Genomic DNA, 15,410 nt, shown 5'->3' with positions numbered 1-15,410 from the left:
GGATTTAAACGTTTTACATATGTAATAGGTCACAACGAAAGGTCTTCCCCATCCGTTCGCGTTAACACTGTTCGATGATGCCATTTACTGGACAGATTGGCATACGAAAAGCATTTCTACCGTTAATAAGAATACAGGAATGGGTATTCAAACTGTGCATGCTGGACTTAATGTCCCTATGGATATTCATAGGTGAGTTGGGTATTAAAAATTATACATAATATTAACTGTTCACTTATTCAGAAAGTTATTTTGGAAATTGTGTTTTCCAGTTACCATCCCCTCAGGCAATTAAGAACATACAAAAATAAATGTGGCAAAAGCAACGGAGGCTGTAGTCATCTTTGTCTTCCTAATGCATACGGATTTTCCTGTCGATGTCCAGTTGGCTTCAATTTAAATTCTGACGGGTAAATTATAGTGAAATTTTATATTGAAATCATATTAATCCACTGAGATATTTAATTTAAAACATGGCCGATATTCAAGTAAAATTTTATGCCTGAAAATTTTCAGTCGATCTTGCGAAGAAACTCCCGAAAAACTATTATTGTATGCTCGGAGGAAAGATTTAAGATTGAAACAACTAGAATCTAAGAAGCCAATAGATTCTTTAGACATGGTAGGTGGTAATTATAAAGATGCGAATTATTTACTTTGTCTGTTTCTAATATAATTAAGCAAGAAATAAAAATATTGTTATAAATTATCGTCAACACATTTAGGTTATTCCTGTTGAAACTATTAAATCGGCAGTGGCTTTAGACTGGGATCAGAAAAGTAATTCTATCTTTTGGACGGATGTGGAAAAAGACACAATCAACCGCGCATACCTTAATGGATCCCACCAAACTACTATTGTGGATTCTAACCTCAGTAAGATTATTTTATATACACAAAATACAGCATGAGTTGATTGTTTTTATTTTTAAATGTCACTGCTTAAATTTGCAGTTTGGCCAGCGGGTTTAGCATTTGATTGGATTACTGATAAAATCTACTGGACCGACGGTGGAACAAACAGAATTGAAGTTTCGAAATCTGATGGTAGTATGAGAACTTTGTTAGCTTGGGATCACATTGATAAACCAAGAGATATTGTTGTTAATCCAGAAGGTGAGTTCGTATTACGATATATTCATAATTACATCTCGTAGGGCTTTAATTTAAAATACCTGTTTCATCGTATTTTAGGTGGTGTTATGTACTGGTCTGATTGGGGAGCGAGTCCGTGCATTGAAAGAGCCGATATGGACGGTGGTAATCGCAAAAAACTCATCTTCGGACAAATGACTTGGCCTAACGGATTAGCTTTAGACCTTGTACACAATCGTATTTACTGGACCGATGGTGGAAATAAAACGATTGAGTATGCAAATTTAGACGGAACTGGGAGAACAAAGTTAATTGGTAAGACAACTTAATGCATCCTTAAACTGAGTGTATCCTTTGGAAAATAAACATCATTCGCCTAATTATTTTATGGTAATTTAAACAGAAAATTTGCCCCATCCTTTTGGTTTGGATTTGTACGGTGACGAAGTATTTTGGACTGATTGGGACACACAGTCAATTCAAGCTGCCAACAAAGATACTGGAGCTAAACGACGAACACTAGGGTCTGGTGTAGCTGGACTTATGGATGTTAGAGTTTTCCACAAGGAAAGAACAAGCGGCTTTAACAGGCATGTTTCATGACTATAGATTATTTATTGTAATGAGAATTATCATAATTAATTTCAATGCTATTTTACTTATTAGATGCGGCAAGAATAATGGAGGATGTTCACATTTATGCCTCTTGAAACCAGGAGGACGATCTTGTGCCTGTCCTATCGGTATAAAGCTTAATGTAAGCTACTACACATATTAAATTATAATTTGGAATTATTTTCTAAGAAGATCTCAAGTAGATCTAAACTGGCTGTCAATTTGCAGAAAGATGGTAAAACTTGTGCCGATGGTCCTATCAACTATTTGATTTTTGCACACCGTGTGGATATTCGGGTCATATCATTAGACGTACCGTATCTTATTGACGTCGTATTACCGTTGCCACCACTGAAGAATGCCCTGGGCGTGGATGTCGATCACAGCACAGGTTAGTAATACTCACTACAATAATATAAGTTAAAAAAGACAATTTTATAATGATTCTTGGTATTTAGGTCTAATTTACTGGACTGATACGGGACAAAGGAAAATACAACGCGCAACTAGACTAGGAACACATGTTGAAACTGTAATCGGTAATGGCCTACACACTGCTGACGGTATTGTCATCGATTCAACCGGACGCAAGGTAATATGACTCATATATTGGGAGAGGTAGTGAATTAACAAAATAACAATATTAATATGATATTATATTTCCATAGATATATTGGACTGATGGCGGTCGCAACAGTATCGAAGTGGCAGAACTAGATGGTAGGAATAGGAAAGTACTCGTATGGACTGGCCTAGGTATTGCTGTTAATGTAATAATTGTAATAGTTAATGCCCATTTCTAGGTTATATAAACTATGTATTTCTTTTTAGATTCACCTCGAGCCATAGCATTACATTATGAATACGGTTATATGTTTTGGTCAGACTGGGGAACGTCAGCTAAAATCGAAAGAGCAGATATGGATGGCAATAATCGGTATACTATTTTTATCTCCTTTTCAACATTTTCTACTTAAGTGATATTTATAATGTTTCTTGTTGATCCAGGCGCGTTATTGTGGACAACAAAATCAAATGGCCTAACGGCCTGGCCATAGATAGAATAGAGGGACGTCTTTATTGGAACGATGCTAAAATTTTAACAATAGAAAGTTCCGACTTTGACGGCCACGATCGACGCACTGTTTTAAGTAACGTTCCATACCCTTACGGAATCGTTATCGTTGGTCAGCATATATATTGGACCGATTGGAAGACCAAAGCATTACACAGAGCTGACAAGACTAACGCTTCGGATCCAATAGTTATAAGAAAAAATCTAGAAGGCTTAATGGATATCAGAGCGATTCAGGTAATATTTCAAGGCATATTTTGAAGCAATATCATAGAAACATACGCATTCGTGTAAGCTGTTAATATTGTGTAAAATATTAATAAATTTTGTGTTTATATTCCACCAACAATGACGAGTGGGCTTGGCTCTGCCCCTGACATTGTTGAAGTCCATGGGCGACAGTAACCACTCACCATCAGGTGGGCTGTATGCTCGTCTGCCTACAAGGGCAATAAAAAAAACACACTAAATTAATAACGCCGCCAATTTTGAGACATAAGATTGGCAATAGAGCCATTCCAACAAGTACTTGAATTGAATTAGACCAATAGCTTCGTGGCTGGAACAGACAGGGTATTGTTATCCCCCTGTGATTGAACCTATTAGGAAATTATTAGAAATAAACTTCATTTCACAACTTTTATAGAGTGAACGTGTTTTGGAAAATGCATGTGGTACTGATAATGGCGGGTGTTCTCATCTTTGCCTTCGGTCACCACTCGGCTACACATGTGCGTGTCCAACGGGTATGCCATTCGAAAAAAGCACAACCGACCAAACGCCAAAGAAATGCAAGTCACATCCTGAAGAATTTTTAATATTTGCCACTAGAGGAAGTATTACTTACATTTCTCTTGAAAGTCCCGAGCAGTGGGATGTTACTCTTCCAGTCAAAGAAGTGAAAAATACCATCGCCGTGGACTATCATTGGGACTTAAAGATGATCTTTTATACAGATCTTGATCTGAATGTGATAAGGTCAGTAACATATACTTCTCATCTTTGATCAATTAATTGGAATTCATTAAGAATATATCTATCAAATGCATCATGCGATTTTATTATCAGGTCTATAAATATGACGAACATGAGTGAAAGCAAAACAATTATCTCTCAGAAATTGGAAACTCCAAACGGTTTGGGTGTTGATTGGATTGCAAATAATATCTATTGGACGGATAATGAACATAAGGTATGGTATCATGGTACACCAAAAGTAATCCACATTTTCATTGGTAATATTTAAATTATTTTACACAGTATTTAGACGGTTATTCTCTCTAATTTTTTAAACTATTTACAGGTTATTGAGGTTGCAAGGTTGGACGGATCATCAAGAAAAGTACTCATAACTGGTCTAACTGAACCAAGAGCTTTAGCATTGTTTCCAGCAAAAGGGTACATGATAGTTACATTGTTATTTTAAATGCATTCTTTTATTGATTGTCGGCTAATAATTCATTCTGTTTCTCGTAGGTATTTATATTGGAGTGATTGGGGTGAACATCCATATATAGAGAGGTCTTACTTAGATGGTAGCCAAAGGCAGATTATCGTGCAAGTTGACTTGGGTTTCCCTAATGGTCTAACAATAGATTACAAAGAAAGAAGACTTTATTGGACTGACGCGCTTAAGGATAGAATTGATACGTCTGATTTAAATGGACAGCATCGAGTCCAACTTGTTCCAGACGCAAAGAACCCTTTTGGAATGACGCAGGTTTGCGCAATTATTATTTAGAAGTACGATTAAATTAACATGGAGTTATGTTTTTGGTATCAGTACTGTGGTAGATATCTAAAACATTAAAGAGCATGTACTTTTTATTTTTTTACAGCTATAATAAAATTCTAAAACCAGATAATCTTATTGTACTAAGATTTTTAAATAGTTTTTGTCTCTTCGCAGTTTAAAGATTATATTTACTGGACGGATTGGTACAAAAAATCCATTATCAGAGCAGATAAAAGAACAGGGAAAAACATAACGTTGATCAGAACCAATCTGGAGATGGCGATGGAGATCAAGGCTGTTTCAGCGGACCGCCAGCATGGATGGAACCCGTGCAAGGAATCTAACGGTGGATGTTCACACTTATGCCTTTTCAGAGGCCATGAATATATTTGCGCCTGCCCAGATGATCCGGATCATGTAGAATGCTCAACTGGTAAAAAATATTTTTAGTAACATTCTCTAAGCTTACAATTAAATATTTGTATTGTGAATATAAAGAGCTCTTACATACGTAAATGAAGAAATCATTGCATACATGCCCTAGGAATGGTAATTTTTTCTGGAGGAGGGATACGCTATGATCCCTGACAAAATGTATGCACAATTTCATGTTTATCAGTTCAGTGGTTTGAAAGCGTAACAAACAAATAAACCTACTTTCGCATTTATCTAATATATAAAATTCTCGTGTCACAGTTTTCGTTGCCATACTCCTCCGAAACGGCTTGACCGATTTTAATGAAATTTTTTGTGCTTATCCGGTATCTATGAGAATCGGCCAACATCTATTTTTCATCCCCCTAAACGTTAGGGGTAGTCCACCCCTAAATTTTTTTATTTATTTTTTAGACAAAATTTTTAATTTCTATTTTTTTATGATACAACATACAAAAATACATACAATCCTCAATTTTCACCCTTCTACGATTAACCCTTATTTTTTAATAGCCATTTTAGTAATTTAATCATTTTTCCTCTCCGGTCGAAAACTGATCAATCGTCATTTAATTAGTTATCCCCGCCAGATGTCTACAGGTGTCACTTCTGACCCAGTAAACAGCACGGAGTAGGGATGTTACCTAAATGTTGTTAAAAAAATCCCTAAAGATTTCACTAACGATACAATCACAAATGTCGACGGATATCCAACATATCGTCGAAGGAATCCAGATAATGGCGGACAATCATTTATTAAAAACATCAGCAACACAGACATTGATATTGACAATCATTAGGTCGTGCCATATTCACCCCTGCTGAGCAAAACATACAATGCTCATATTAATGTTGAGTTCTGCAGTTCTGTGAAAAGCATCAAATACATTTGCAATTATGTCCATAAAGGCAGTGACATGGCGGTGCTTAGTGTGGAAAATATGAATGTACCATGGCACACAAACATTCGCTTGAGGCGTTGAACAGGACATTGAAAGATATTAAAAACAACGACAAACTATTTGGTGGCACTCGGTTAGTCCTTTCAGGTGACTTTAGACAAACACTTCCCGTCATTCCTCGCTCAACATACGCTGTTGAAATCAACGCCTGCTTAAAATCATCGACATTGTGGCGTAATGTTGAAATAGTACAGCTGAAAGTAAATATGCGAGTTCAAATGCTTCAAGATCCATCCGCTGAAACATTCTCAAAACAACTCTTAAATATCGGCGATGGAAAAGTCACTATAGCTGAAACTGGATACATAAAATTAGCGAATGATTTCTGCACTATCATTGATTCGCAAGATGCTCTCATTGAACAAATATTTCCTGATGTACACACGAATTACATAAATCTCGAGTGACTTGCAGAAAGAGCAATGTTAGCTGCAAACAATGTGGACGTTGACATTTTAAATCTGAAGATACAACAGCTATTGCCAGGGGACTTGGTATCATATTATAAATCTATTGATACAGTTTGCGATGACACTGAAGCTGTAAATTTTCCAACAGAGTTTTTGAACTCACTGAATTTGCCAGGCATGCCATCACATAACTTACAATTGAAGGTTGGATCTCCAATTATTTTGCTTCGTAATTTGAAGCCGCCACGGTTATGCAACGGTACGCGATTAGTCATTAAAAAATAAATGAAAAAAGTTATCGAAGGCACCATTTTAAATGGCAAGTTTTGAGGTGAAAATATATTGATAGCACGAATACCTATTATACCCACAGATGTGCCAATTCAATTTAAGCGTATTCAATTTCCGATTAGATTGCCATTTGCAATGACTATTAATAAATCCCAAGGCCAAACAATGTCTGTTTGTGGCTTAGATTTGAGCACACCATGTTTTTCACACGGACAATTATACGTTGCATGCTCTCGAGTGGGTAAACCATCAAGTTTGTTTGTATTAGCTAAAGACGGGCTAACAAAAAATATTGTTCACGCTGCAGCATTAAGAGATTATTATTATGTAATGAATTAATTATATATATAATTATTACTTTTAATAAATTAAAACAATTAATGTTTGGTGTTTTGTTATTTTTAAACAACATTCCCTCATCGTTCACAGCGCTCCAGGCCTTTTTCACTCATATTCCACATCCTTATACACTTCCAATAAGTTAGTCATTTTTTTTCTACACTAGAAATTCTCTAGAAATCTTATATATGGCAAGACAACGTTTGCCGGGTCAGCTAGTAATATTATAGTATAGTAAATAATATCTATAGTATAATAAAATAATATCGTGCTAACACAATTAATTAATTTTACAGTACCAAAATTCCTGATCGAAAATATCCTTCCGGCGCATTACCCGCCTTACTACGACTATTCTGATATAGAGTTTAAGAAAACAGTAAGGCCCCCACCGACCCCTAGTCCGGACTATTTTGGCAGATGCATGATGGCTGGAGGGATAATATTAATTTCTATTTTAGCATTTCTCTTCGTCACGATTTATTGCGGTAAGTAACAAAGATTTTTTAACAAAACAAAAAAAGTATAAACATACGTTTTGAATACTTGAATTTTAAAGTTAATTCTGTTCGCAGTGAAAATGCTCCGAAATTATCGAGACACTGAACTGAAAGACGAAGAGTTCAGCAATTCTACCGGTCACATATCTTTTCACAATCCAAATTATAGCTGCGCAACGGGAGGTCCGGGGGGTAACGGCCCTGATCATATTGAGCGTCGACAAAATCGATTTCAAGGAATCTTCAAGTACGACAAACAGCAGGTAATTGTGTATCATTATTTTTAGAACGTTCCTATGTATCATGTCGTTGACGATATTAATTTGTTTCATTATGAACATTATTAAGGAGCGGGTAACGAACGTGTACTACCCTGAGGGAACCAGTTTGCTGCCCACACCTACGCCTCCTCCACCCCAAAGACAAGCCCTCACGACGACAAAGCGACCGCCCACGCATGATGACTTCGAACCGGTGACACTGCACTCCTACGCTTGAAGGAACGAACGACGAACATTTCAAAAGTGTTTTCGTTACAAGAACGCGTGCATGACGTAAATATTTATGCACATTATCGAACTAAGTAAAATAAGTTTATTGTTAACAGAGCTATAATAACATACATAAAAATTTATTGTGTTGAAATGCATATCGGACAGTTGATAGTCGAATAATTTACGCGTGTTCGTGCAGTGCATGCTTGTAATTGAACCCGGAATGTGAATTTAACGTTGTTATTTCAACAATAATGTAAGGTCGTTGACCATAATTAGATTTTAATATTTTAATAATTAAATAAAAAATCATTGCATACTCAAATAAAATCGTCAATTTTGGATGTTGGATTGAAAATTTTGTAAAGTATCTATCTAATACGCGTTTGCTTTAATATTTTCCTAAGTATTTTTTTTTTATTGTAACATCAAGGCGTAGTTCTGTTATGGGCTGTGGCCTCAATACATCCATACTAATATTTATATATATTGTAAATATTTTCTGTAAATTGTTTTTATTATGAAAATTAAATAATAATCCGTCAGTTAAAAAAAAGTATCTCCGTACATAAACAATATAATTAATATAGATTATAATGTTTCCCTAAAGATAAATAAAAAAAATGTTATAGTCTATAGACGTCTCATCTAGTCATAGGATGATGATCAGTGTTATTTGTAAATAAATATATGTATCTACTTGTATTAAATAAATTGTGAATGGAATTTCACTTCAACTAATATTTTCGTAAAACATAGTTTGGATAGTTGTTATGGCTGTGGTTTGGCGGGAAACACAGTTCCCTGCCAGGCTAAATTGCGATGCGTACCTGTGAACCTTAATTTGTTGGATTAGTTTCTAGAACTAAAAACTCTAAATCCTAAATTATTATGTGAACTTCATTACAATATTTTTTATGATTAAAAAATTTAATGAATAAATTTTAGTGAAGATACATTATATCATACTTAACATAAATTTTAGTCTGACTATTTATGTGTTGTATTCTGCTAATGGCTAAATACCAGATGGACCATGATTTCGGCATGATACAATGAATATTATAAAAAAAATTAAAACCATAAAAAAATCAAGGTTAAGTCAGAAATTGATCAATAAAACAAACTAATATAAACGAAGTTTATTTTGATCCAAAATATACAAACACTTGTCTGATGTACAATAGCGCAATTTTTATTTGAAATAAAATAGTTAATCTGTTGAAGGCATACCGAGCGTAATAAAATTCACATTAATAATGTAGGAATTCATTCATCATTCGAAGGGTGCTAATATATTTGTATACGGTATGTAATATTACTTTATTGGTAAACACGAAGAAACTGGCTGGTATCAATGTTTATTGACTGTCGCTCAAAATTCATTAGAATCTCTTTGGTGAATAAATTTCGTACGTGCTAAAAATACCGTTTAAATCGACTAAAATTTACCAATTCAATTGTAATTTATTTCAATTCAGTTCAATTCAATTCAAGCTAGTTCAGATCCTACTATTGTAGGACCTGAATTGGCTGTGTTACAAATGCAGACTAAACTCGACAGTTAGCTACAGTAAGCCGTTGTGGCCTCAGAGAAAAGATACTTTAGGCCGTCAGCACAAAAGTGGCCTGTCCTACATTTTTTCATATTCGTGGTCCTACTATATTGCAATTTATTTAAAACATAATAAATTTTGATGCAAAACCGGCCTATCCCTAGTTTCGCCCATAGGTAGCAGATGGCTTTGTCAACATTATTTTTGAGCGTTTTGTTTTTGCCTATGAGGCAGTGTAAAAATAAATTCAGACCACTTTGTTACCTTACTTACTATAGTAAGCTCAGGTAAACTTAGGCCATTTTTGCACTGACGGCCTCAATTATATCGATGCCATCGTTCATATCGCGCAGGCAGCTTGTTTTTGTAATGAAATACGTACTTATCATATTTCCACGAATAACTTCCACGATGAAGAAACAATATCGTGTAATAAATATCATTTCTGCAAAAAAATTATTTACGTTATTACTATTGATTCAAGGTGGGTGGCCGTATTCACGTTTTGAGTTATATGGGCTCCGGTAACCAGTTAACATCGAGTGGACCGTCAGCTCGTTCGCCGTTAAAGCAATAAAATAAAATTAAAACTACACTAGGACAAACTCTCAACTCTCTTTGAAGTCGATATCTTCTCTGGACTAAATTAATTGAAATTGTATTCGTTATGTTTGTAAGAAAGGAATGCAAATAGAATCCCACAATAAAGTTGTAGTACACAAGACGCTTACAGTTTTACCAAATATATTAGTACCCTATAATTGTATTAATGTTATTTCGTATAATTTTAGAATGATATATGATGTACTGTGTGGATGCAACAATATATATGTACTGCTGATAAGTTTTGTGTTGAAAATATAAACTCGCGACCTTTTCCGCGGCTCACGGAAAAGGTGCTGAGACGTCCGAATAATTTGGTCTAAATTTTGTCAATACAATTCAATTCCATTTCATATTTCTGTGCCTACGACGAATGAATCGTGTTTTACCTAGTTTTTCTTTTAGTTTTAAGTTTCGATAATTTTCCGTGTTTGGAGGTATTATTTTATTTTCATCTAAATGGATAGTGATTTTATTTATGAACCAGTAACTATTTTATCTTATCACAAAAATTATAAAGAAATGAATGTAAAACTTTAATACAATTATTAATTATAATTTTACACTCTGGTCGGTTCTTACAAATAGATACAATGTCCATTTTAGAATATTATTTATAATAAGCAAATTTTTGTGAATGACAACTTAGTTATTTTGTAAAAATAACAAAATTTCCTATGTTTTACAAGATTTTACCAAAATGAGTTACCACAGTGCGGTGAACAATTTTGATGTTGTCGTCTTAAAAACAAGTTAAACCAAACATTACTAAGTTTTCACGAATCACGTATTTATTAAGGAATTGATTTACGGTTTTATCACGTTTGTTGGGGAGATTCTGTAGTTTTTAAGTTTACTATAGCGAGATGAGATCACGGCCCATATTATGCGAAGCTGTTGAAAGAGTGCAGATTGTTTCACCACGTCATGGATGTCACTGTATGACATTAAATCGAAGTAACAGTCGCACTGAATTAATAGCTACCGTTACACATGGGAACAAATTACTGGTTCGTGGTAGAAACAGGCATGATGGTAATACTAACACGGGTGTGCTTATAAAACTCCCTATTATCAGTAAACAGTTTAGAAGAAGAAGAAAAAGTTTCGAATCCCTAGAATTAAATAATAAGTACAATTAGCTTTTGAAGATAAATAATTCAATGAATACAAATAAATAATTGAGGACAAATCACGCACGGTTATCTAGAATCTTTCTGAACTTAGAGAACCAGAGACTGATGCACTCATATTTATATTTAATTATATGAATATTTAATACAAAAATAAACATGACATTCGAAAAAAAAAGGTCTTAGAAGTGACAGAACCTAATATCAATAATATAATCACTAGTTTATCACATATTTGTAAAATTTAGCACTCTGTAAAATCATTGAGACGTCCTAATCCTAGCCTTGGGCCATTGAATGTGGACGATTATTAAAATAAGAACGTATTCTGGGCATTACTTAATTACCTGCTACTTTCTTGCGCAAACATGATCTTAAAAAATTAAAACAGTATAATAGGCGTGGGAAAAGTTGAGAAAGGTATTTTACTACATACATTTAATTAAACGTGGAGACAAAACAGCAAAGTACCATTTTCTATTCTGTCTGTTAACGGATTTTATTTTCCTCGTTTAGTAACTGTTAGTGCTGTCATTTTTTTAATAGTTTTGTTTTCAAACGTGTTCGCTACATATGTTTTTAATTATTGTGTAGTGAACAATGCCAAACCTTCATCAATAATTTCGATCACATCTTTCTGTAGAACTTGCCTTCGTTTTCGTGAACCTCTCTCTACGATAATTTGGTCTAATACTTGTAATAGCTTGTAGAGAAAAAAAAAGGATTTAGATAATCTTTTTGGAAATTTTATGTTCAAAAGTTTTGATACAATTTCTGAAGTGATTTTAGAACGTTTCGCTTTTATATGTATTTAGCAGTTTAACGCCTTCTAGCTGTTCATTTCTTTATCACATCAATATCGATTTATACCTTTTACCATTTCGAAAATATCAAAAGACATATTAAATAAAAAAAGTAATTCTCAGAAAATACTGTTTGGGTTCCTCCAAGAGACATCCTGGACATTCAAGTGACATGCTAGATTTGGGATGTCCCCTCAAAAAGGACACCCGAGTGCAAAGGGCTATTTAAATCAGAATATTTTAAGCGAGTTAAAACCGTAAGTCTTCTTTTTGGATTTCGACGGAATAAAGACAAGATATTTCAACCTTACGAATAGTGTGACAGGGTGATTTAAGTCTAAGGTAGTTTAGGAAAGAATACAGTTATTGTTCTATGATTTCGGCCACGGCCTGTATTTTTATACTTCAGAACTCACAAAAAAATCATTTGCTATCGCTGAAATTGTAGTTACATTGTATTATTATACAAATTATATGTTCATTTATAAATTTATAGTAAGTTTTAATGAAACGAATAGCTTAACCAACGAAAGAAAAGCTATGAACTCTACAGACTGCGAAACCAAATTTGATTGTAAATGTTTATAATACTGGTGGTAGATCGCAATGGAAGCCCACAAGAGTAAATTCCACCGTCCTACTCATTTCCACCACAAACAGTCAGGTTCGGTTTAAAGGAAGGCAGTTTCACCATGAAACTGATATTTCAACCTCGTGTTCCAAACAGTACCGCTGTTATGTATATATGTAGGTTTCGGTAACCATTTACCAGGTGGGTCGTGGGCTTATTAACTAACTAGTGCACTTCACGGGTTTAAATACTTTTATAAGTACTGCAAACCTCATGGATTGCCCGCAGGGCAGCTTGTGGCGAGCTGTTGGTGAGTGGCGACACCACGGACCTGAATGCTCTTCAGAACTTTTTTGAAACGAAAAGTTCTGTTTGAGTCGCTAGAGCTTAACTGCTCGGAGGTGAAGTAGAATAGTGAATGCAGTAGTTTCGAACAAAACAGCGTCACTATACTACCACACCTTTAGCTATCCACGTTGACATCCCCTTCTAGTCTATTTTGACTATGACTAGGAGGGGAATTCAATGAGAGGTGATATAGCGAGTCACCGTCTGCCAAAATAGCCCATTGGCAGATGTCTATAGCCTAAACTCAATAGCCCAGAGAGACTACAACGTGCTGACCATCTACACGTGCCACACTTTCTATATTTATTTAATTACCTGGCGCTTTTGTGTTTCAGAATTTTCTTGTAAATAAACAGCTTCATTTAAAGGAAGTGTATCATTTCCTTGATTTGGAGCCGGTTATGCGAGTTCGAACAAGCATGGTTCAATCCGTGCTTGGGCGTGACGCGCATAGCTCGGACGCTGTCGCAGTAAGTGCACGGGTTCACCTCTCCCGCTGCTCCGAAAACGCATTACTACTTACGCGATATCGTTCCTATCCTCTTCTCGGGCTATCCACTTGCTTTTGCAATGACGAAAGCAGGTGGATTTATATTAGCGGCCTGTAAGTTTAAGATTTTAGTATTACAATTACATTTATAGTAAACATGTTTTAAATTAAATTTAAATCATGTTCGGTGTGCGGATTCCACAGCTCTTATGATGAAAAATACCTTAAAATTTTATTCGGAATAAAAAATCTTATATTTTTGTCTCAATTTTAAATATGTTTTAGTTTATTTCGGTGTTGTGTTTTTTAAACATAGTAAATGCTTGTATAAGCTTGATTTCCTTGTACATCGGAGACTTAGTTGCGGAGATCAACGCAGGGGTTCGCAGGCCAGTTTTCATGGTCGGTTCTTTCTGTTGATTGAGGCGATTGAGTCCGCGAAGTACTTTATGAAGATCAATCTCATCTAGTATTTATTGTTCTTGGGTTCTATTCGTTTGTAATTACATTATAATTTTAAGCAGTTTCAGAGATAGCAAATGTTTAAATAAACCTGCTTTGCTTGTACATCGGGGACTTAGTTGCGGAGATCAAAGCAGGGGTTCGCAGGCCAGTTTTCATGGTCGGTTCTTTCTGTTGATTGACACGATTGAGTCCGCGAAGTACTTTATGAAGATCAATCTCACTCTGTGTTTTGTTATTCTTGGGTTCCATTTGTTTGTAATTACATTATAATTTTTAAACGGTTTCAGAGATAGCAAATGTTTAAATAAACTTGCTTTGCTTGTACATCGGGGACTTAGTTGCGGAGATCAAAGCAGGGGTTCGCAGGCCAGTTTTCATGGTCGGTTCTTTCTGTTGATTGAGGCGATTGAGTCCGCGAAGTACTTTATGAAGATCAATCTCATCTAGTATTTATTGTTCTTGGGTTCTATTCGTTTGTAATTACATTATAATTTTAAACATAGTTTCAGAGATAGCAAATGTTTAAATAAACTTGCTTTGCTTGTACATCGGGGACTTAGTTGCGGAGATCAACGCAGGGGTTCGCAGGCCAGTTTTCATGGTCCGTTCTTTCTGTTGATTGACGCTATTGAGTCCCCGAAGTACTTTATGAAGATCAATCTGACCCTGTATTTTGTTATTCTTTGGTTTTATTCGTTTGTAATTACATTATAATTTTAAACATAATTTCAGAGATAGCAAATGTTTAAATAAACTTGCTTTGCTTGTATATCGGGGACTTAGTTGCGGATATCAACGCAGGGGTTCGCAGGCCAGTTTTCATGGTCGGTTCTTTCTGTTGATTGACGCTATTGAGTCCCTGAAGTACTTTATGAAGATCAATCTGACCCTGTGTTTTGTTATTCTTGGGTTTTATTCGTTTGTAATTACATTATAATTTTAAACATAGTTTCAGAGATAGCAAATGTTTAAATAAACTTGCTTTGCTTGTACATCGGAGACTTAGTTGCGGAGATCAAAGCAGGGGTTCGCAGGCCAGTTTTCATGGTCGGTTCTTTCTGTCGATTAACGCGATTGAGTCCGCGAAGTACTTTATGAAGATCAGTCTCGTCGAGTATTTTCTTATTCTTGGATTCTATTCATTTGTAATTACATAATAATTTGTTAAGATCTAATAAAACATACACCTTAAACGCGACAATGAGAACGCACAATGCGCATTTTAGTTTTTATAATTATTTACTTTTATAGAGTGGGTGTGTGCCAAAATTCTCAAGTATTATTATGTATTTTTCACTATTTTTTTCTTGTATTTTTTACGTTAGTGTACAGTTTTTACACCTCTTGGAATGCCTCCAACGTAAGAGGTGTGGAATCTGTTGAAAACTCAATTGAAACGAAAATAATAAAAAAAACAATAATACCCAACTGGTGTTTTATTTACTAGGTACAAATTCGTTCAAAAAAAAAGGCGTTCGATATGAAAAAAG

General features: G+C 34.9%; 1 protein-coding gene across 1 annotated transcript in view; it reads left to right on the top strand.

Moving 5' to 3' along the window:
* LOC101739543 (low-density lipoprotein receptor-related protein 4) overlaps positions 1-15,348 on the top strand; it is a 31,448-nt gene extending 16,100 nt beyond the window's left edge. Inside the window, exons 15-35 of the mRNA XM_062671759.1 lie at positions 29-192; positions 273-410; positions 517-622; positions 726-876; positions 955-1,116; positions 1,195-1,410; positions 1,499-1,685; positions 1,762-1,852; positions 1,939-2,101; positions 2,169-2,302; positions 2,379-2,466; positions 2,542-2,647; positions 2,719-3,022; positions 3,432-3,763; positions 3,854-3,977; positions 4,089-4,183; positions 4,262-4,505; positions 4,695-4,953; positions 7,254-7,445; positions 7,533-7,720; positions 7,806-15,348. Of these exons, the coding sequence (XP_062527743.1) occupies positions 29-192; positions 273-410; positions 517-622; positions 726-876; positions 955-1,116; positions 1,195-1,410; positions 1,499-1,685; positions 1,762-1,852; positions 1,939-2,101; positions 2,169-2,302; positions 2,379-2,466; positions 2,542-2,647; positions 2,719-3,022; positions 3,432-3,763; positions 3,854-3,977; positions 4,089-4,183; positions 4,262-4,505; positions 4,695-4,953; positions 7,254-7,445; positions 7,533-7,720; positions 7,806-7,955 (3,594 nt within the window). The 3' untranslated portion in view covers positions 7,956-15,348. The remainder of the gene's footprint in view (positions 1-28; positions 193-272; positions 411-516; positions 623-725; positions 877-954; positions 1,117-1,194; positions 1,411-1,498; positions 1,686-1,761; positions 1,853-1,938; positions 2,102-2,168; positions 2,303-2,378; positions 2,467-2,541; positions 2,648-2,718; positions 3,023-3,431; positions 3,764-3,853; positions 3,978-4,088; positions 4,184-4,261; positions 4,506-4,694; positions 4,954-7,253; positions 7,446-7,532; positions 7,721-7,805) is intronic.
* The last annotated feature ends 62 nt before the right edge of the window (positions 15,349-15,410 follow it).

Source organism: Bombyx mori, chromosome 13 (assembly GCF_030269925.1).
Source record: "Bombyx mori chromosome 13, ASM3026992v2".
Taxonomy (NCBI): Eukaryota; Metazoa; Arthropoda; class Insecta; order Lepidoptera; family Bombycidae; genus Bombyx; species Bombyx mori.
This window is presented reverse-complemented; position numbering and strand designations above follow the sequence as displayed.